This window comes from Peromyscus maniculatus, chromosome 10 (genome assembly GCF_049852395.1).
Source record: "Peromyscus maniculatus bairdii isolate BWxNUB_F1_BW_parent chromosome 10, HU_Pman_BW_mat_3.1, whole genome shotgun sequence".
In the NCBI taxonomy this organism is placed as follows: domain Eukaryota; kingdom Metazoa; phylum Chordata; class Mammalia; order Rodentia; family Cricetidae; genus Peromyscus; species Peromyscus maniculatus.
This window is the reverse complement of record NC_134861.1, coordinates 22,145,428-22,161,035: the sequence shown is the minus strand read 5'-3', so window position 1 is coordinate 22,161,035 and position 15,608 is coordinate 22,145,428. Positions and strand designations below refer to the sequence as shown.

The window sequence follows — 15,608 nt, the reverse complement described above, 5'->3', positions numbered from 1 at the left end:
AAATAAACAACAGCTTACAAAAGGCAGCCTTGGGGGCAACTGGTAATTATTAAGGAGATATTAGACAACGTTCTGAAATTTTAGTGCTTTATGTAGAAGAGGCCTCGTTATAGTTAAATCCCTTCATTCAACTTTATTTCCTATTTTATTTTAGGTTTACAAACAAAACTGAGCTAAAGGTACTGAGATTCCCTGTACATTCTTTGCCTCAAACCATGCAGCTCTCCTATTAGCAATGCTGCCCGCCCACCATACTATGTATTTGTTAAAAATCAATGAACTGCCCAGGTGTGCTGGTGCCCTCAATTAATCTCAGCACTAGGGAGGCAGAGACAGACGAATCTGTGAGTTCAAGGCTAGCCTAGTCTACAAAGCAACTTCCAGGTCAGTCAGGGCTACCCAGTGAAATCCTTTTTCAAAACAAAACAAAAACCCAACTACAACCCACAAATGATCCGGACTCTCAGCTTTCCCTATGTTTTGGTTACAGATCCTATGGGTTGGGACAGCTGTACAATGACATGTGTCTACTATCAGAGCATCAGAACAGATCAGCCACCCTAAAAGTCCTCTGTGATTGCTCTTTATGGGGATGCATGCTAAAGACATTAAGAGATGGGCTGGTGGGATGGGTCAGTGGGTAAGAGCACTTGCTGCTCTTCCAGAGGAAGTGAGTGTGGGTCCCAGCATCCACGCTGGGTGGCTCACAACCGCTTTAACTACAGCTCCAGGTGATAGGATCCCCCTTCCTGGCATCCACGGGCACCAATTACAAGTAGTGTACATGCATGGGCACACATACACACAAGCATATATACACAAAAATCAACCAAGCAATAAAGAAGAAAATTAGAGGAATTTACACTGAACTGGATTAGTTAAAAAAAAAAAAAACAAAAAAAACAAAACTCTCTCTCTGTATGTGTATTAAGACACACTGGCACTCTTATGGACAACTCATTGTTGGCCCGTGAGACAACTGTCTTCCAGAAGTGCTTGCCATGCAAGCCTGGAGACCCAGGTTTGATCCCTCAGAGCCCACGTAAAGGTCGTGGGAGAGAACAGATACCACGTAGAACACCATGGCACACACGCCCCCCGCCACGTCATACGCAGACACAAACACAATAACAATAAATACAAAGGTAAAAGTATTGACTGTCAACCTGACAGGCTCTAATCAGAGACTAACTGTACCTACTAGTACTTAGACTCGGTTATCCTCTGGCTGTGCCTGTGAAGCTTTATCCTGATGAAGCTAATGAGAAAGGGGAGATCCACCCGAGTGTGGGCAGCGCCATTTCCTGGCTGGGGTCCTGCACTCACACTGAGTAACAGGATGACAGCGATGTCTAGGGAGCAGCGGCATTCATGGTTGGTTGCAGATACAGCGTGATCTGCTGTCTCAAGCTCCTGCTGTAATGACTACCCCGGCCACGATGGCCTGTAACAACCACGCACCGTGAGCCAGAAGAACCCTGTCTTCCTCAAGTCTCGTTTGTTAGGACACTTTAGGGGAGTCACAGGAACATAACTAGCAAGTCTACCGAGTCTGGGTGCTGTATACAAACAGTCGCCATGACAATTCTTTACGTTTTCCATTAAAAAACAAAAAAACAGGAACGGAATCAGACAAAACCAAAGTACAGTATGAAGGTTAGCTTTTAGGCGTCCACTGACGTGTATATGCCTGCTGGGTCACAATAATGCCCTTTTCCATTGTGGGTCAAGGTGCTCAGCTTCAAATGCCGCTTGACATCCACTCACCACGACTCCAAGCATGGTGGACGAGAGTGGGGGGTAGGGGAGGGTGGGGAGTGGGGGGTGGTGGTGGTGGCCTTATTCCTTTGGCACCAGTGTGTTCGCAGAAGATTGTGAGGAGGAGGGCCCACGGTCCTGGTCTGCCTGGGACTGTCCTGGGCAAACCAGAGCAGCTGACCCCTGAATGTGCCTGTAGCTCTTAGGAGCTGAACTTTGATGGTGTGGGAGTGTGGGCCGCATCACTGCAAGTCTGAGCAAGGAGGTCAAGACCAGAACGTGAAACACTGGGAGGACTGAGTCTTCTCTAACAGCAGCCGCAAGGCAACTTCAATGCCACATTGTCCTGAACGGGCAACTTCTCCGATACTCATCTACTATGGGGAGTAAAGGACAAAGGAAACTTACCGTAAAAACGTCATCATCGCCAAGCTCGGCTTCGTTATGAATAGTGGAAGATGAGGTTGTCGAACCTAAGGAGACAAGAATGTAATTAAATCAGTCAAGTTGTGGATGACTGACCTCAATCATCTAAAAGTGTGAAGTGTGGTGGCCGGTTGTTGTTCTGTTTTCCTTGAGTGCTGAGGACTGAACCCAGGACTTTGTGCCTGCTAAGTGGGTCACATCTACCCAAGTCACACCCCCAGCCTTTGAAAGCGTATTTTGTCTTTCTTCCTTTCTTTATTTTGACAGTACTAGGGACCGACCTAGGACCTCGTGTACATCAGAGGCACTCACCACTGAACTACTGTCCCCAGATGTTATCTTTTGCACTGGAGGGGGCCATGGAGGAGGTGAAGAGAGCCTGCCTACTCCTCTGAAAGGTTTGAATCAGGTCCAGGCTCTCGGTGACCTCAGGGTCTCAGCAGAGTAGGGGAAACAGCAAAGATGTCTCAATTAGACCTACCCAGCCTCAGAGAAGCTGGGCTTCCATTTCCCTGATCTTCTTTCACTTCCTGTTGAGGAAGTCCTAATCCCCCCCTGCACTCCCTGGCCACATTACGGGAGCTGTGTTGTGAGCAGATGCTAAGAGTCCCAACAACTCGGGCTTTGCTTTTTCCAGGGCAAAATTAAGTTTTCTGCTAGAAATCCAGCTAATCCCATCATGAAATGATTTGGTGGTTCAAGTTCAACTTTCTTGTTCACCTCTTTATCCAGTCTGCACATGAGTGCAGCCCCCCCCCCCAACCTAATCCCCAGCTCTCCCACCAACAGGAGCCAGGAATGTGGAGGTCAATTCAATAGATGCACCTAAAGAGAAACAGTGTTTATAAAAACACATAAAATGTGTGTGTGTGTGTGTGTGTGTGTGTGTGTGTGTGTGTGAGAGAGAGAGAGAGAGACAGAGACAGAGACACACACACACACACAGAGAGAGAGAGAGAGAGAGAGAGAGAGAGAGAGAGAGAGAGAGAGAGAGAGAGAACAAGAACACCACAGCATTCCTTGGTAAGAGGACAACTTGTGGAAACTGGTCATTTCCTTCCACCATGTGGGTCCCAGGAATCAAACTCCAGTACCGAGGCTTGGTGGGAATCCTGACTTTGGTGTTACCATGCCTCAGGGTCCCAGTACCTTAAATACTGATCTGTAACTGAATTGTGCAGAAGTGGAGAGTCTGAATGTTTGTGGCCTAAGGCCTTTCCAGGCCGGTCGTGGGGCACCTCCTGCACACAGGGCAGCGAGGGTCCTTTCGATCTGCAGCAGACCCACTGTGCTGTCTCTGCACGGTCCCTAACAGTTAAAAACGGGCTGAATTACCACGTCATGACGTCAGCGGTTCACTATCTTCTTTTCCTAAAACTTTTTATTTTTTTATGTCTACGGAGTGTTTTGTCTACATGGTTGCGTACTAACTGTGCATTTGGTGTCCTGGGAGGCCAGATGAGGATCCCCTGAAATAATGTGGGTGCTGGGAATCAAACCCTGATACCAGTGGAGGGCAACCAGTGCCCTAAACCACCGAGCCATCTCTCCAGCCCCATTTCACTACCTTCTAGTCACTGTCATAAACTCAGTAATAAAATGCTCTCTTTCTTAAAGTATTTCTCCTGTATAAAACAATTCATTACTACTAGTAATATCTGGAGGCCATTGATAACTGTAAATATATTTCAAAGCACTTTCTTTAAATAATAAAAAAAAAGCACCTTCTACTTTGACTTTTCTTAACTTTTGCTCTATTTATTATTAGCATGTATGTGAGTATGTGCAGGCATGCCTAGAGCACAGAGACTGCATGTGGAGGTCAGACAGTCAGTTATGGGAGTCCCTCCTGCCCCGACTGCAGGTTCCAGGGAGGGTTCCCTCCCCCCCTGCAGGTTCCAGGGATGGAGTCCCTTCTTTTCCCCTCTGCAGGTTCCAGGGATGGGTCCCCCCCCCCCCCCCTGCGGGCTCCAGGGATGAGGTCCCGTCCCTCCCCCTCTGCGGGCTCCAGGGATGAGGTCCCTTCCCTCCCCCTCTGCGGGCTCCAGGGATGAGGTCCCACCCTCCCCCTCTGCGGGCTCCAGGGATGAGGTCCCACCCTCCACTCCCCCTCTGCGGGCTCCAGGGATGAGGTCCCACCCTCCACTCCCCCTCTGCGGGCTCCAGGGATGAGGTCCCTTCCCTCCCCCTCTGCGGGCTCCAGGGATGAGGTCCCGTCCCTCCCCCTCTGCGGGCTCCAGGGATGAGGTCCCTCCACTCCCCCTCTGCGGGCTCCAGGGATGAGGTCCCTCCACTCCCCCTCTGCGGGCTCCAGGGATGAGGTCCCACCCTCCAGTCCCCCTCTGCGGGCTCCAGGGAAGGTCGTGAGGCCGCACATCAAGTGCTCTGACCGCTAGGTCTTCTGGGAGCCCCACTTCACGCTTCTCTTTTTGCTTTTCAGACAGGGTCTCTCTACAGAGTCCTGGCTCCTGGCTATCGGTGGGAACTTGCTATGGAGACTAGACTGGCCTCAAACTCACAAAGATCTTCCTGTCTGTGCCTCCTGAGTGCAGGGATTAAAGGTGAGTGCTATAATAACTAGCACTTCACACATTTAAAAATTTTTAATATTAACTTGAAATAGTGTAAGAATCCTGTTGTTCTTAAAAATAAAACCCAAAGGAAAAAAGGAATCTGACTGTTTATGTGCATTTGCACACAAGAGAAGTAATTTATTCTTGCTGTGGAGTTCTAGCCTGTTAACCTAGGTTTCAAATGAAGTATTTGGCTTAGTTTCTTTTTTCTTTTCTATCGTCCCCCCCAGCCCCCCAAGACAGGTTTCCCTGTGTAACAGCCCTGGCTGTCCTGAAACTCTGTAGACCAGGCTGGCCTTGAACTCAGAGATCTACCTGCCTCTGCCTCCCAAGTACTGGGGTTAAAGGTGTGCGCCACCACTTGGTTTAGTTTCTTTTAAAATTTAAAAAACAAACAACAAACTACATGTACGGGTGTTTTGCATGTAAGTCTGTGTACCACATGTGTGTAAGTGCCTGTGGGGGCTTCCTTGGAACTTGGGTTACTGGTGGTCATTAGCCAACTTTTAGGTGCTGGGAGGGAGTGCTGGAAACCTAACCTGGATCCTCTGCAAGAGGAGCCACAGCCTTTAAAGGCTAAGCCACCTCTCCAGCTTACGTTCTTCCAATGGATCCCTTTGTGCTACACACCAGCGACCCACGTCACACAGCAAACCATCTCCGGAGCAGGCACATCCCTTGCGGTGGTCAGCACCGGTGAAGGGGTGAGCCCCACACCCACACGGAAAGCCAGAGCTGCCGGCTGGTTTCCCAGCACACGCTCAGCCAGCTGGGCCACGCACTCCGAACCCTCGCCTTTCCCCTTAGCTGACTCCAACTGTTTGCCTGGGGTGTCCTGAAAGTTCCGACATCTCACGATCTTCCAATGGTCCCAAACCCTGCTATAAACACGCCACGGATGTAAGCTGGCCAACCGTGGGAATGAAAAAGAACCTGGGACATCCCACAGTCCCTCTAAGGGTGCAGTGACAAATCCAGTACCTTCTATCAGGTCCTCAATGGCTTTTCTCACGCCCCTGTCAAAGGCTCGTGCGTCCGCAGGGCTCTGGAAGGTAAGACCAAACTTCCTATCGTCGACCTTCCAATGATGAAACGTCGGGTTGGCTTTGGTGTAGACCAAGTCCTTTCTGACGTAGCACTCCAATACCACCTACAGGGTTCAAACACAGGCTGGTTACGTGTGGGACAGCCATGGTGGTGTCCGCTGTAAGCCTCACTGAGAACCACCGTGGATGGTAACTAAGCAAAGGACACCGGCCCCTGCTGTGTGCCTCTCCACTGGGGGAAAGAGTTGATTCCTGCTGACCAACCACCTTCTCTGGTCCCTGCACTCGGGTTCTGCTAAGTTCCACTGTCCTGGCTGTCTTCCTGCACATGCTCCTCTTCCTCCTGCTCCCAATGGGGGCTTCTGTTGTCTTTTGCCTCCCCTCCTGGTCCCCACGGGTGTCTCCCTGTGTCCGTGAACTCAACAAGCTGAACATGACTTAGTCTCTCCCAACTTCTTCATATCTATCCAGGAATGCCCACACTTGTCTGTTCATTTGCTCTGGCTCAAAACGTCTGGTTATCTTTGCCGCCTGCTTCTCTGTCCCTCTAGGCCGTGAGTCACCAGGTCAACTTCCTGTGCACACGGCCCCCATTTCGGTTCTAATCTGGTGGCGTCACTACTAACTGTACATTAGGATTATTTGCACACTCTCCACGTTCCTAATGAATAAATCTAAGGAATGGCTTTTGGTCTTTGCATCAAACCCAGTCCTGTTTACCTAAGACGGAAAACACCTCCAATGTTATCAGCAAGAATGTGGTCTGAAAACACTGAAAAACCGAACAGCATCGTCACATGGACTCCCCAGGACACCTCAAATTTTACTCGCTACATTCACAATTAATTCTGTACCTGGTCCAATAGTCTCTAACAGTTTCTTATGCATTGACCTTGCTCCCCTAGTTAGATGGCCAAGATGTGTTATAGCGCAACTGCCCTTCTATGCAGCGCTCTCGATGACAGACACGAACGTTTGGTTCATGTCACAGAAGTTTTGCAATCAAGCAGACATCAACTTCATGTTCTCATTAATAAAAATCCCAAACTATTTAACAGCTTTATCACAAACACCAAAGTGACTCTGCTGGGTTTTCACAGCCTTGACCTCGTTTTGCCAAGCCCTGCCACTAACACAATGTGAGATTGTTAATCTAGGCCAAATGAAGGGCAAGAATAAAAGTCTACCTAAATTAGGGTAAATCTAAATTTAAGAATAAATTTCAAGAATATGTCAAAGCAATAAGAAATAAAATACTGCTCACTAAATGTTCCCTAAATTAATAACAATAGTCAAATTGGCATATTAATAGCAGCACTGAATGGTAATTTTATAACATCGTATTGAAGAGGACAGCCTCTTATAATTCTATTTATGATTAAATTGCTTATCATGGTCATTTTCCCCTAAGAATAGCACAATGACTAAATGCCAGCCCAGCTTCATTCCAAATTGGGGAAGTCCAAATAATCAAGGCTTTAACTAACAAATGTCATCCATTTCAGAATCCAAAGGCTTCAATTCAAAGTCTCAAGTTATTATTGCTTATTTTTTTCTTTGCCAAAACAAAGAGACTCAATTTTCCTGTATTTTTAGAATGAAAAAAAAAAATCAGCCTTTGGTTATCATTGTCTAACCATTTCTTTTTGGTAGCTTTGATCTCTCCATGTATTTGAAGATGACCTTCTAAATCCTCCTCCATGCTGGGATTACAGGTTGTGTTATCATGCCCAGTTCAAACCATGCTGGGGATGGAACCCATGGCTTTGTGCATGTTAGGCAAGCAACCTAACAACTGAGCCCCTGGCCCAGCCTTTGAGTTAGGAGATTTACGTGAATGCCGGAAGGGCTCCAGCCTTGTTTCCCACGGTCACGGTGGGCACAGCCCTGGCCCCTTGCTCCTTTTTTACATATGTACAGAAATTTGTAGTTCAGCAGAACCATTTCTATCAATTGATTCTGCAACTGGTCTTTTGTTTACCTTAAAAGTATGTCTGGGGGGGGGGGCTGCAGAGATGGATCAGCTGTTAAGAACAATTGTTGATCTTCCAGAGGACCCAGATTCACGTCCCAGCACCCACATGGTGACGGCTCACAATTATCTGTAACTCCAGTTCTAGGGGATCAAACATCCTCTTCTGACTTCCATGGACACTAGGCACACATGCAGGATGCATACAAGCAAACAGCAAAACATTCATACACATAAAAAAAATTAAAAAGCATGTCTTAGGGAGCATGTGTGCATCCGTCTACGCTGCGTAGCAGAAGAGCATGTGCTTTTAATATGCCCAAAGCCCTGGATGATTTCTAGCATGTGTGTGTGTGTGTGTGTGTGTGTGTGCGCGCGCGTGCGCAAAAACCAACCAAAGACCCTCAACACCCTAGAGACAGGAGTTAATAACGGTTCTTCTCAGAGGCTGTGTGATAGATGTTTCCCTGTACAGACATGGATTTATTTAACCAGGTTCCATACAAATGGCTCCTTTCACAAACAACACTACCACCTACACTCTTACATATAAATAGTTTCCCAAATTTGATCTGTGGGCTTCCAAGAGCCTTCTTAATCTCCAGCCCCTTTCTGTCCTTCTGAAGTGGGAGTATCACAGTACCATTTCTGCCCTCTCCACTCTGTGGAGACATTTCTGCAGGAAAGGGAGGGCAATGTAACTGCCTCATGGCAGCAATGAGCTACTAACAGCCATCACCACACGCAACACCAGCTTTATTTACTCAGGGACGTCCTTAACCCTCTACATCCCGGCGTGATCTGAAGTACACACTACCGGATCCTCACATTAGCTTCTCTATACTCAGCGTTTGCTAACATGCTGCTTTGGTCGGTAACAGTGGCGAAGAAAGCCCGGCTTGGACAGATGCACAGTCAGAACAGGGTAGGGTTCCTACGCCTCCCCTCTTCTGATCAAGGAAGCAGGGCGACTGTCACTGGACCGGCTGGTATGACGACCTCATTGGTGAGCTGGGCTCTTTCATAGGCTGAATTAACTTTTTTCATTTCCCCTCCTTTTTGGACAGGGTTTCTCATGTAGCCCAAGATGGCCTTAGATTTGATAAATAAGCTGAGGCTGGGTCAAATTCCTGCTCTCCCTGCCTCCACGCTCCAGGCGCTGGGACTGCAGCACGCGCCCTCAGGCAGCTGTAATCACACGCGCTCTCGCTCTCGCTCTCGCTCTCGCTCTCTCTCTCTCTCTCTCTCTGTGAATCATCATCGTTATTAAAAGATCAACCAGTAGACCAGGTATGGCAGACTGGGTATTTGGCAGAGATTTTCTTGGAAATGAGCTAACTGAGCTTGCTGCCTCACAGAGGAAATAACTGGAGTCTCCCATCCCTAATGATAAAATCTGAACTTACAAGTTTAAAAATAAAAAATCAGAGTTCTGGACAGTTTACCAATAATTAAACACTCTCTTTTGTTTCGATTATTGTTTTCCCTTATGTGTATGCGTGTTTTGTGTACATGTCATGTCTGTGCACCCTGTGGAACGTCTGGGGTCTGTGGAGGCCAGAAGACAGTGTCAGATCCTCTGGGACCGGCATTACAGATGGTGATGAACTACCCTGTGGGCTTTGGGAATTGAACCCGGGTCCTCTCTGCTGACCCATCTGTCCTCTGACTTGCATTTTTTTTTTAAAAAAAAAAAAGATTTTATTTTTTTTAAGTGCACTGGTGTTTTGTCCACATGTATGTTGGTGTGAAGGGGCCAGATTTCACCGGAATTAGAACTACAGGCAGTTGTGAGCTGCCACGTGGGGGCTGAGAATTGAACTCGGATCCTCTGGAAGAGCAGCTCTTAACTGCTGAGCCATCTCTCCAGGCCTGTCCTCTGACTTTCAAATACGCATTGTGGTATGTATGCATGCACCATGCACATGTGTGTGTGCAAGAGCACACACACAATGCCATTAAATAAATAACAAGAGGAGGGGGCTGTGGACTGGGGGTGTGGAGCAGAAATGGTAGCACATGACTGCAATCTAGCACCAGGGGGGCTGATCCAGGAGGACTGCAAGGTCAAGGCCAGGAAGGGCTCTGTACTGACAGCTTGTCTCAAAGAAGAAAGGGCTGGGGCTCTAACTCAACCCCTGTGCCTTCCGAGCCACCAAGAACAAAAAGCTAAAAGAAACCTTTTATTATACAGTATGTGTCACTATCCAAAAGACTGGCCTAATCCCAGCAAACCCCACGTTCTCTTCTCCAGGCAACCAATTCATGATGCTACAGAATCAGGCCTGAGTAAGACATTCACTCAAGGTGAAGGATTAAACAGTTTCACGGAAGACAGCATGAAAAAAAGGTGTGGGCTGGGACGCAGCTTAGTCTGAAGGAGGCTTTCCCATCATCCAAGAAGCCCCGGGTCCCCAGCATCAGATAAACTGGGCACAGTGGCACATGCCTGTACTCTTGGGAGACGAGGCAAGAGAATCAGAAGGTCAAGGTCATCCTCACCTAAGAGCTTGGGCCAGCCTGGACTACCTGAATCCCTGTCTTAAAAACCAAGGCCACCAGAGACCCGCCACACAGTGGTGGCACACACCTTTAATCCCAGGGCTTGGGTGGCAGAGTCTGGTGAGTCTCTAGACAGCCAGGACTACAGAGAGAAACAGTCTCCAAAAACCAAACCGAACCAAAAACAAAGGAAAGAAAGACCATGTGACCGGCTGGGTTCTGACAAACACCCTAGGGAGAACACCACAATCATAAGGAAAGGGGCAGGTATGGGGGCACAGACCTGTGATCTCAACACTGTTTCTTATCCAAGCATTTGGGGGGTTGGAGCGAGGATGATCAAGCCTGGGGCTGAGGTCAGCCTGGACCACAGCGTGAGTTTCGGGCCAGCAGAGATGCCAAGTGTGAGTTTACATATAATTTCTCAGGACAACTTGATTTTCCCTATTACCGAAAATTCTTTGACAGCTTATGAATGGGTATATGTAGGAGCAATGTCAGTTAAACTCACAGGCTCCAATACAGAGTGCTCTGCATGAGCGTGCACACACACGCGCACACACACACACACACACACACACACACACACACACACACACACACACTCAAAATGCAAAATGTGCTGACTTCTAGAACTCTATTACCTGGAACAACTCCCCACACACTCCTATGAAAAAGCACCTCGTGCCCAGCTGAAATACGGGGAATTAGGGCCTCCATGTCAAGCTCAGCCAAGCACCACCTCAGAGTCCCCTCACCTTTAAAGGGACTTCCTCCAACCACCCGCCCCCTTCAGAACTCCCCCAGGCTCATGGGCTCCCGCGGGCAGAAGCATTGCCTTACGGAGCAGGGAGATCACAGAGATGCCACTGTATCTGCAAACCGTGTGGGGGTGGGGGTGGAACCCAGAATTTCCCAGAGTGAAAGGGACAACGTGGGGTTAGAAAAGCACAAGCAGGTGTGCGGGCGTGTCATTTAAATGCCACCGGTACCCAAGGCCAGAGTGACAGCAAAGGGAACAGAAGAGGGATGGAGAGATGCAGAAATGGACGGTGGGCAAAGGTACACCTGGAAGATGGCACCATCCCATCATCTGATGGCATCCTCAGAAGCCATCAGAGGCTGGCCCACAATTCCATGGGAGGTGGACACGGACAAGTGGCCCATGCTGGACTCGGGAAGCAATGCATTACTGTATTGTGGAGACAGTTTCTTCCCTTTTCAGATGAGGCATGAATATAACGGAGGTTTCCTTGGACAAAAAGGGAAACGTTTGTAGTTACTATGTATAAGTCACTGGGAAGACACAAATTCATAATGCAGTTTGAAAGGCAGGGGCTGGGGCTGACAGTCTCACCATTTTAAAGCTGGGTTTGGTGGCACACGCCTGTAATCCCAGAGCCTGGGAGGAGGACTAGGAGTTCAAGGTCATCCTTGGCTACAAAGCCAGAAATGGAGACTATTCCAGGTTGACAATCTACAACAAATCAGAAATAGTCCTAAGGGTACAGAACCCTTCACGTGAAGACAGTCTCCAAGCAGACTAGAAAGGGGGGATACAAAGGAAAGACTCTCTACCGAAGTTCTGCAGAATAAGAATACTGATGCAAGCGGAAAAAGACAAGAAACAGATTATTAAAATCTATTATCGGTAAACAAGGCAGGTAAGGAGAGGGCAGGACACACATGAAGAGTAAGTTCCAGTCGGTCAATACGAAAAGGACACTGGCAGATAACTCGGTTCCAATGAAGTAGAAGAGAACCACACTTCTTTTTGTATGTGCCTGTGTGTGAGGCATGGAGGTCAGAGGAGAATCTACAGGAGTCTGCTCTCTCCTACTCTGCGGGTCCCAGGGATTGAACTCAGGCCATTGGGCTGAGCTGCTTGTGCCCGCAGACACTGAGCCATCCGGCTGCCTGACTGCCGCTTATACTTTTTTAACAAGCAGGAAACCACATGAGGTCATTCATACGTAATCAATGGAGACCACTGCCATTCTATCAAAATGACAGAGATTTAAAACATATGACTTCAAAATGTTAAAGGAAAATCTCACATAGCAGCACCCCTAGGCACTAAAGGTTGTGAAAATCAGACTACAAATTCATTCATTCATTCATTCATTCATTCACTCATTCATCCTTTCTTCCTTTAAAAAAAAAAAAAAAAAAAAAACAGGGTTTCTCTGAGTAGTTCTGGTTGTCCTTGAACTCAGAACTCAAAGATACACCTACTTCTGCCTCCAGAGTGCTGGGATTAAAGGCGTGCACCACCACTGCCCGGCTCCAAATTATTTCTTAAAAAACATGAAATGTGGAAAATGCAGTTAAATGTGTCTTCCTAATACTATGGTGATGGGGGGGGAGGGGGGGGAGACAGACAGGGACGGGGGACTGGACGCTAAGGAGATGGTCTAATATCACATCACATTAGTGTGAGCAAGATGGGCACGTTCTTAAAGAGAATGTAGGTGACAGGTAAGAGACGCAAAGCTCTTTACAAACTGACAAAAGGCATGTGAAGATATGCTGTGTGTCGTGACTCTGCTTTGGTTTGGGGATCTGTGTACTGCTGTATTAAATACGGTCCTCAAGAACAAGAAATCATTCCCGGGGCATCACCTAACTAAAGGGCTAACCCTGTGCCAGCTAGAAGTACATGCCGGCACACAGTAGCAAGCCACTTTTTCCTAAACTCTTTTTTTTCTTTTGTGTGTGTGTATGTGTGTGTGTGTGTGTGACAGAGAGAGAGAGAGAGAGAGAGAGAGAGAGACAGACAGACAGACAGACAGACAGACAGACAGACAGACAGACAGAGAAAGGGTCTCACTATACAGACTGGCCTGGAGCTTGCTGTGTAAATCAGGCTGGCCTTGAACTTACAGAGATCTGCCTGCCTGCCTGCCTCAGCCTCCCAAGTGCTAGGATTAAAGGTGTGTACCACCACACACCTGGCACTTCGTTTTCTTTATAGTGTGGTCACACTGCCTACACTGGGAGAAACTTTAGGAATGAATTAAGTGTAAAGTGGCATTTCAGTTCATTTATTTGTGATATTTACAAACTATTCTGTCTTATCTATTTGGTAATTCTCTTCAACCATAATAAGTGGTTGAAAAAAAAAAACCCAAAAAAATAATATCTACACATTCACACATAAAACTTGCCCAGGGTCTCAAATGTAACACCAACATTGTGTGAAGCCATGTGCATTTTCTCTGGGAGATCTTATACAACCCATCACATTATTCGTCACTGTAGATTCTGAACATATACTTACACAGACAGTAGAGAGTAAACTATGTTTAGAATAGTCTACAGGAGACTCAGGACTGGGGACACACAGCACTTTACAGAGAAAGTGCTCGCCTAGCATGTTCAAGGCTCTGGGTTCAATCCTGAGCAGAGAGTAAGGAAAGGTGAGTAGCTTGGACTGGGGGTGTGGCTCAGCGTTAAAGCACATGCTTAACATGCATGAGGTCCTAGGTGTGAGCTCTGGCACCCCGCAAAAAGAATAACCTGGACTTGGATGGTCCACCTTCCTCCCTATCATAAACCGTGGTGTGACTGGCCACCCAGGTTCCTCCAGGAGACTTCATGGAATCCCACCCTTGGGTAAGACTCACTTTCCCATGGACTTGTTTCCAAAGCTGCTGTTCTTCGTGATTTTCCTCCACCACCGATGCTTTCCTAATTACTCACGAGATAAAAGCTGGACGTGTTTGTGTGGTGTATGTACACTTTTGTGAGTGGAGGCCAGAGGAGGACGTCAGGGACCCCGCTTCCCCACCCTTCATCTTGTTCCTCTGAGACGGGGTGCCTCACTGATCCTGGAGCCAAGGCCGGGTCTGGAAGCCCTGGTGATCCTCCTGTCTCGGTCTCCCACAGTGCTGGGGTCACAGGCCTTTATGGCCACCGTGATTTATATGGCTACAGGAACCCAAACTCAGGTATCCACGCTGGCATAGCAAACACTCTGGGCCACCTCCCTCAGCCCAGGCTCCGGTATCTTTCAGACAAAGGTTTATTTAGAAGGAATAGGTGATGCTGTCTCACATGTTAACTTCCTCCCACCCACGCCTCCCATGGAAAACCCCGATTCCGCAGTTTGTTGTTATATGATTTGTAATAATAAAGAACAGGCTTTTGCTTTACACACCTGTTACAAGGGCACACCTTAAAGATGGCAAACAAGACAGCCAAACCCCCTTGTGACATGCATTCTGGATGTGGCCGAGGGGCTGCACTGGAAAGGGAAGGCTACATTAAAACTATAAAAGGGGGGAAAGGGCTGTAACTTATATAAAGAAATCAGTCACTGCTACGTTAACTCCCGCGGTGTGTGTCTGTCATTACCAGTTTGTCTTTCTGTCGTTCACCATGGATGAGAAAGCCGCTTCGTCCATTGCCTTCAGGGTGCATGACCTTACACACCCCCACGCGACTGATCCCGCCTCCTTCCTGTGGGAACCATCCCCCGCTGGAGTCATCTCTGGTCATAACCACAGCCTTGACGCGCACAATATAGCTGTCACTAAAACGACAACAAGAAGGGGCATGACAACAGTCTGGCAGCCGCAGAGCATGCTTCCCGGGGCAAGACACTACTACTCTTGGTTGGTGCGCAGAAATATGGCTGACATCAGCCCGGAATGCGAGCCCATCTTGACATTTAGTAAAGCAACATGTAATACAATATAAAAGTCCATCTTCAGAGAGACACCCACTAATTACCACACTTTACTTCCGAGTCTCTTGAAGATACACACGGGCATACTATTCTCCAGTTTCTGGGTGATCAATATTCACTGAATGAATAAGCTAATCTCTAGAATGTGACATCAGTCGGAAAGTCAGGCCTAGTAACTCAAAAGGATGTTACGACTTTAATCATTTAAACTCAGTTTACAATAAATGAACAAGCTTTAACATTTTACGAAGAATCCTATTCAGCAAGCAATATAATAATCCACTTCTGCATTACAAAGTCCCCATCCCATGCACCACTTCAGTAGGCGGGAGACGTCAACTCACCTCTCCACACCCGTAACCTCTGCTTATGACTTCCTTTTCCTCTGTCTAAATACATGATCTCGCCCTAAGCTCTACTGTACTGTTGACAAAAATTGTTTTTTCTCCAAAGACTGACTTCAGTTCCCTTTCATTGTTGGTTTGAGGGAAATTAAATTCTCACTTGGTATTTTCCTTCTTTGCATACAGTTCTTTGTTTGACCCATTAGAGCACACATTCCCATCTTCTGTATGTCAGGCAGGCACTGTGCCAGAGTTGAGGGGAGCAATCACAACCGTTGGGGAGTCCCTTTGTTCTGG

General features: G+C 47.6%; 1 protein-coding gene across 1 annotated transcript in view; it reads right to left on the bottom strand.

Annotated features, from left to right (window-relative positions):
• Spred2 (sprouty related EVH1 domain containing 2) overlaps positions 1-15,608 on the bottom strand; it is a 107,524-nt gene that overhangs the window by 16,065 nt on the left and 75,851 nt on the right. The window contains exons 2-4 of the mRNA XM_006974824.4: positions 14,634-14,811; positions 5,739-5,907; positions 2,167-2,231 (exon numbers count right to left, since the gene is read on the bottom strand). Coding sequence (XP_006974886.1) covers positions 2,167-2,231; positions 5,739-5,907; positions 14,634-14,811 — 412 coding nt within the window. The remainder of the gene's footprint in view (positions 1-2,166; positions 2,232-5,738; positions 5,908-14,633; positions 14,812-15,608) is intronic.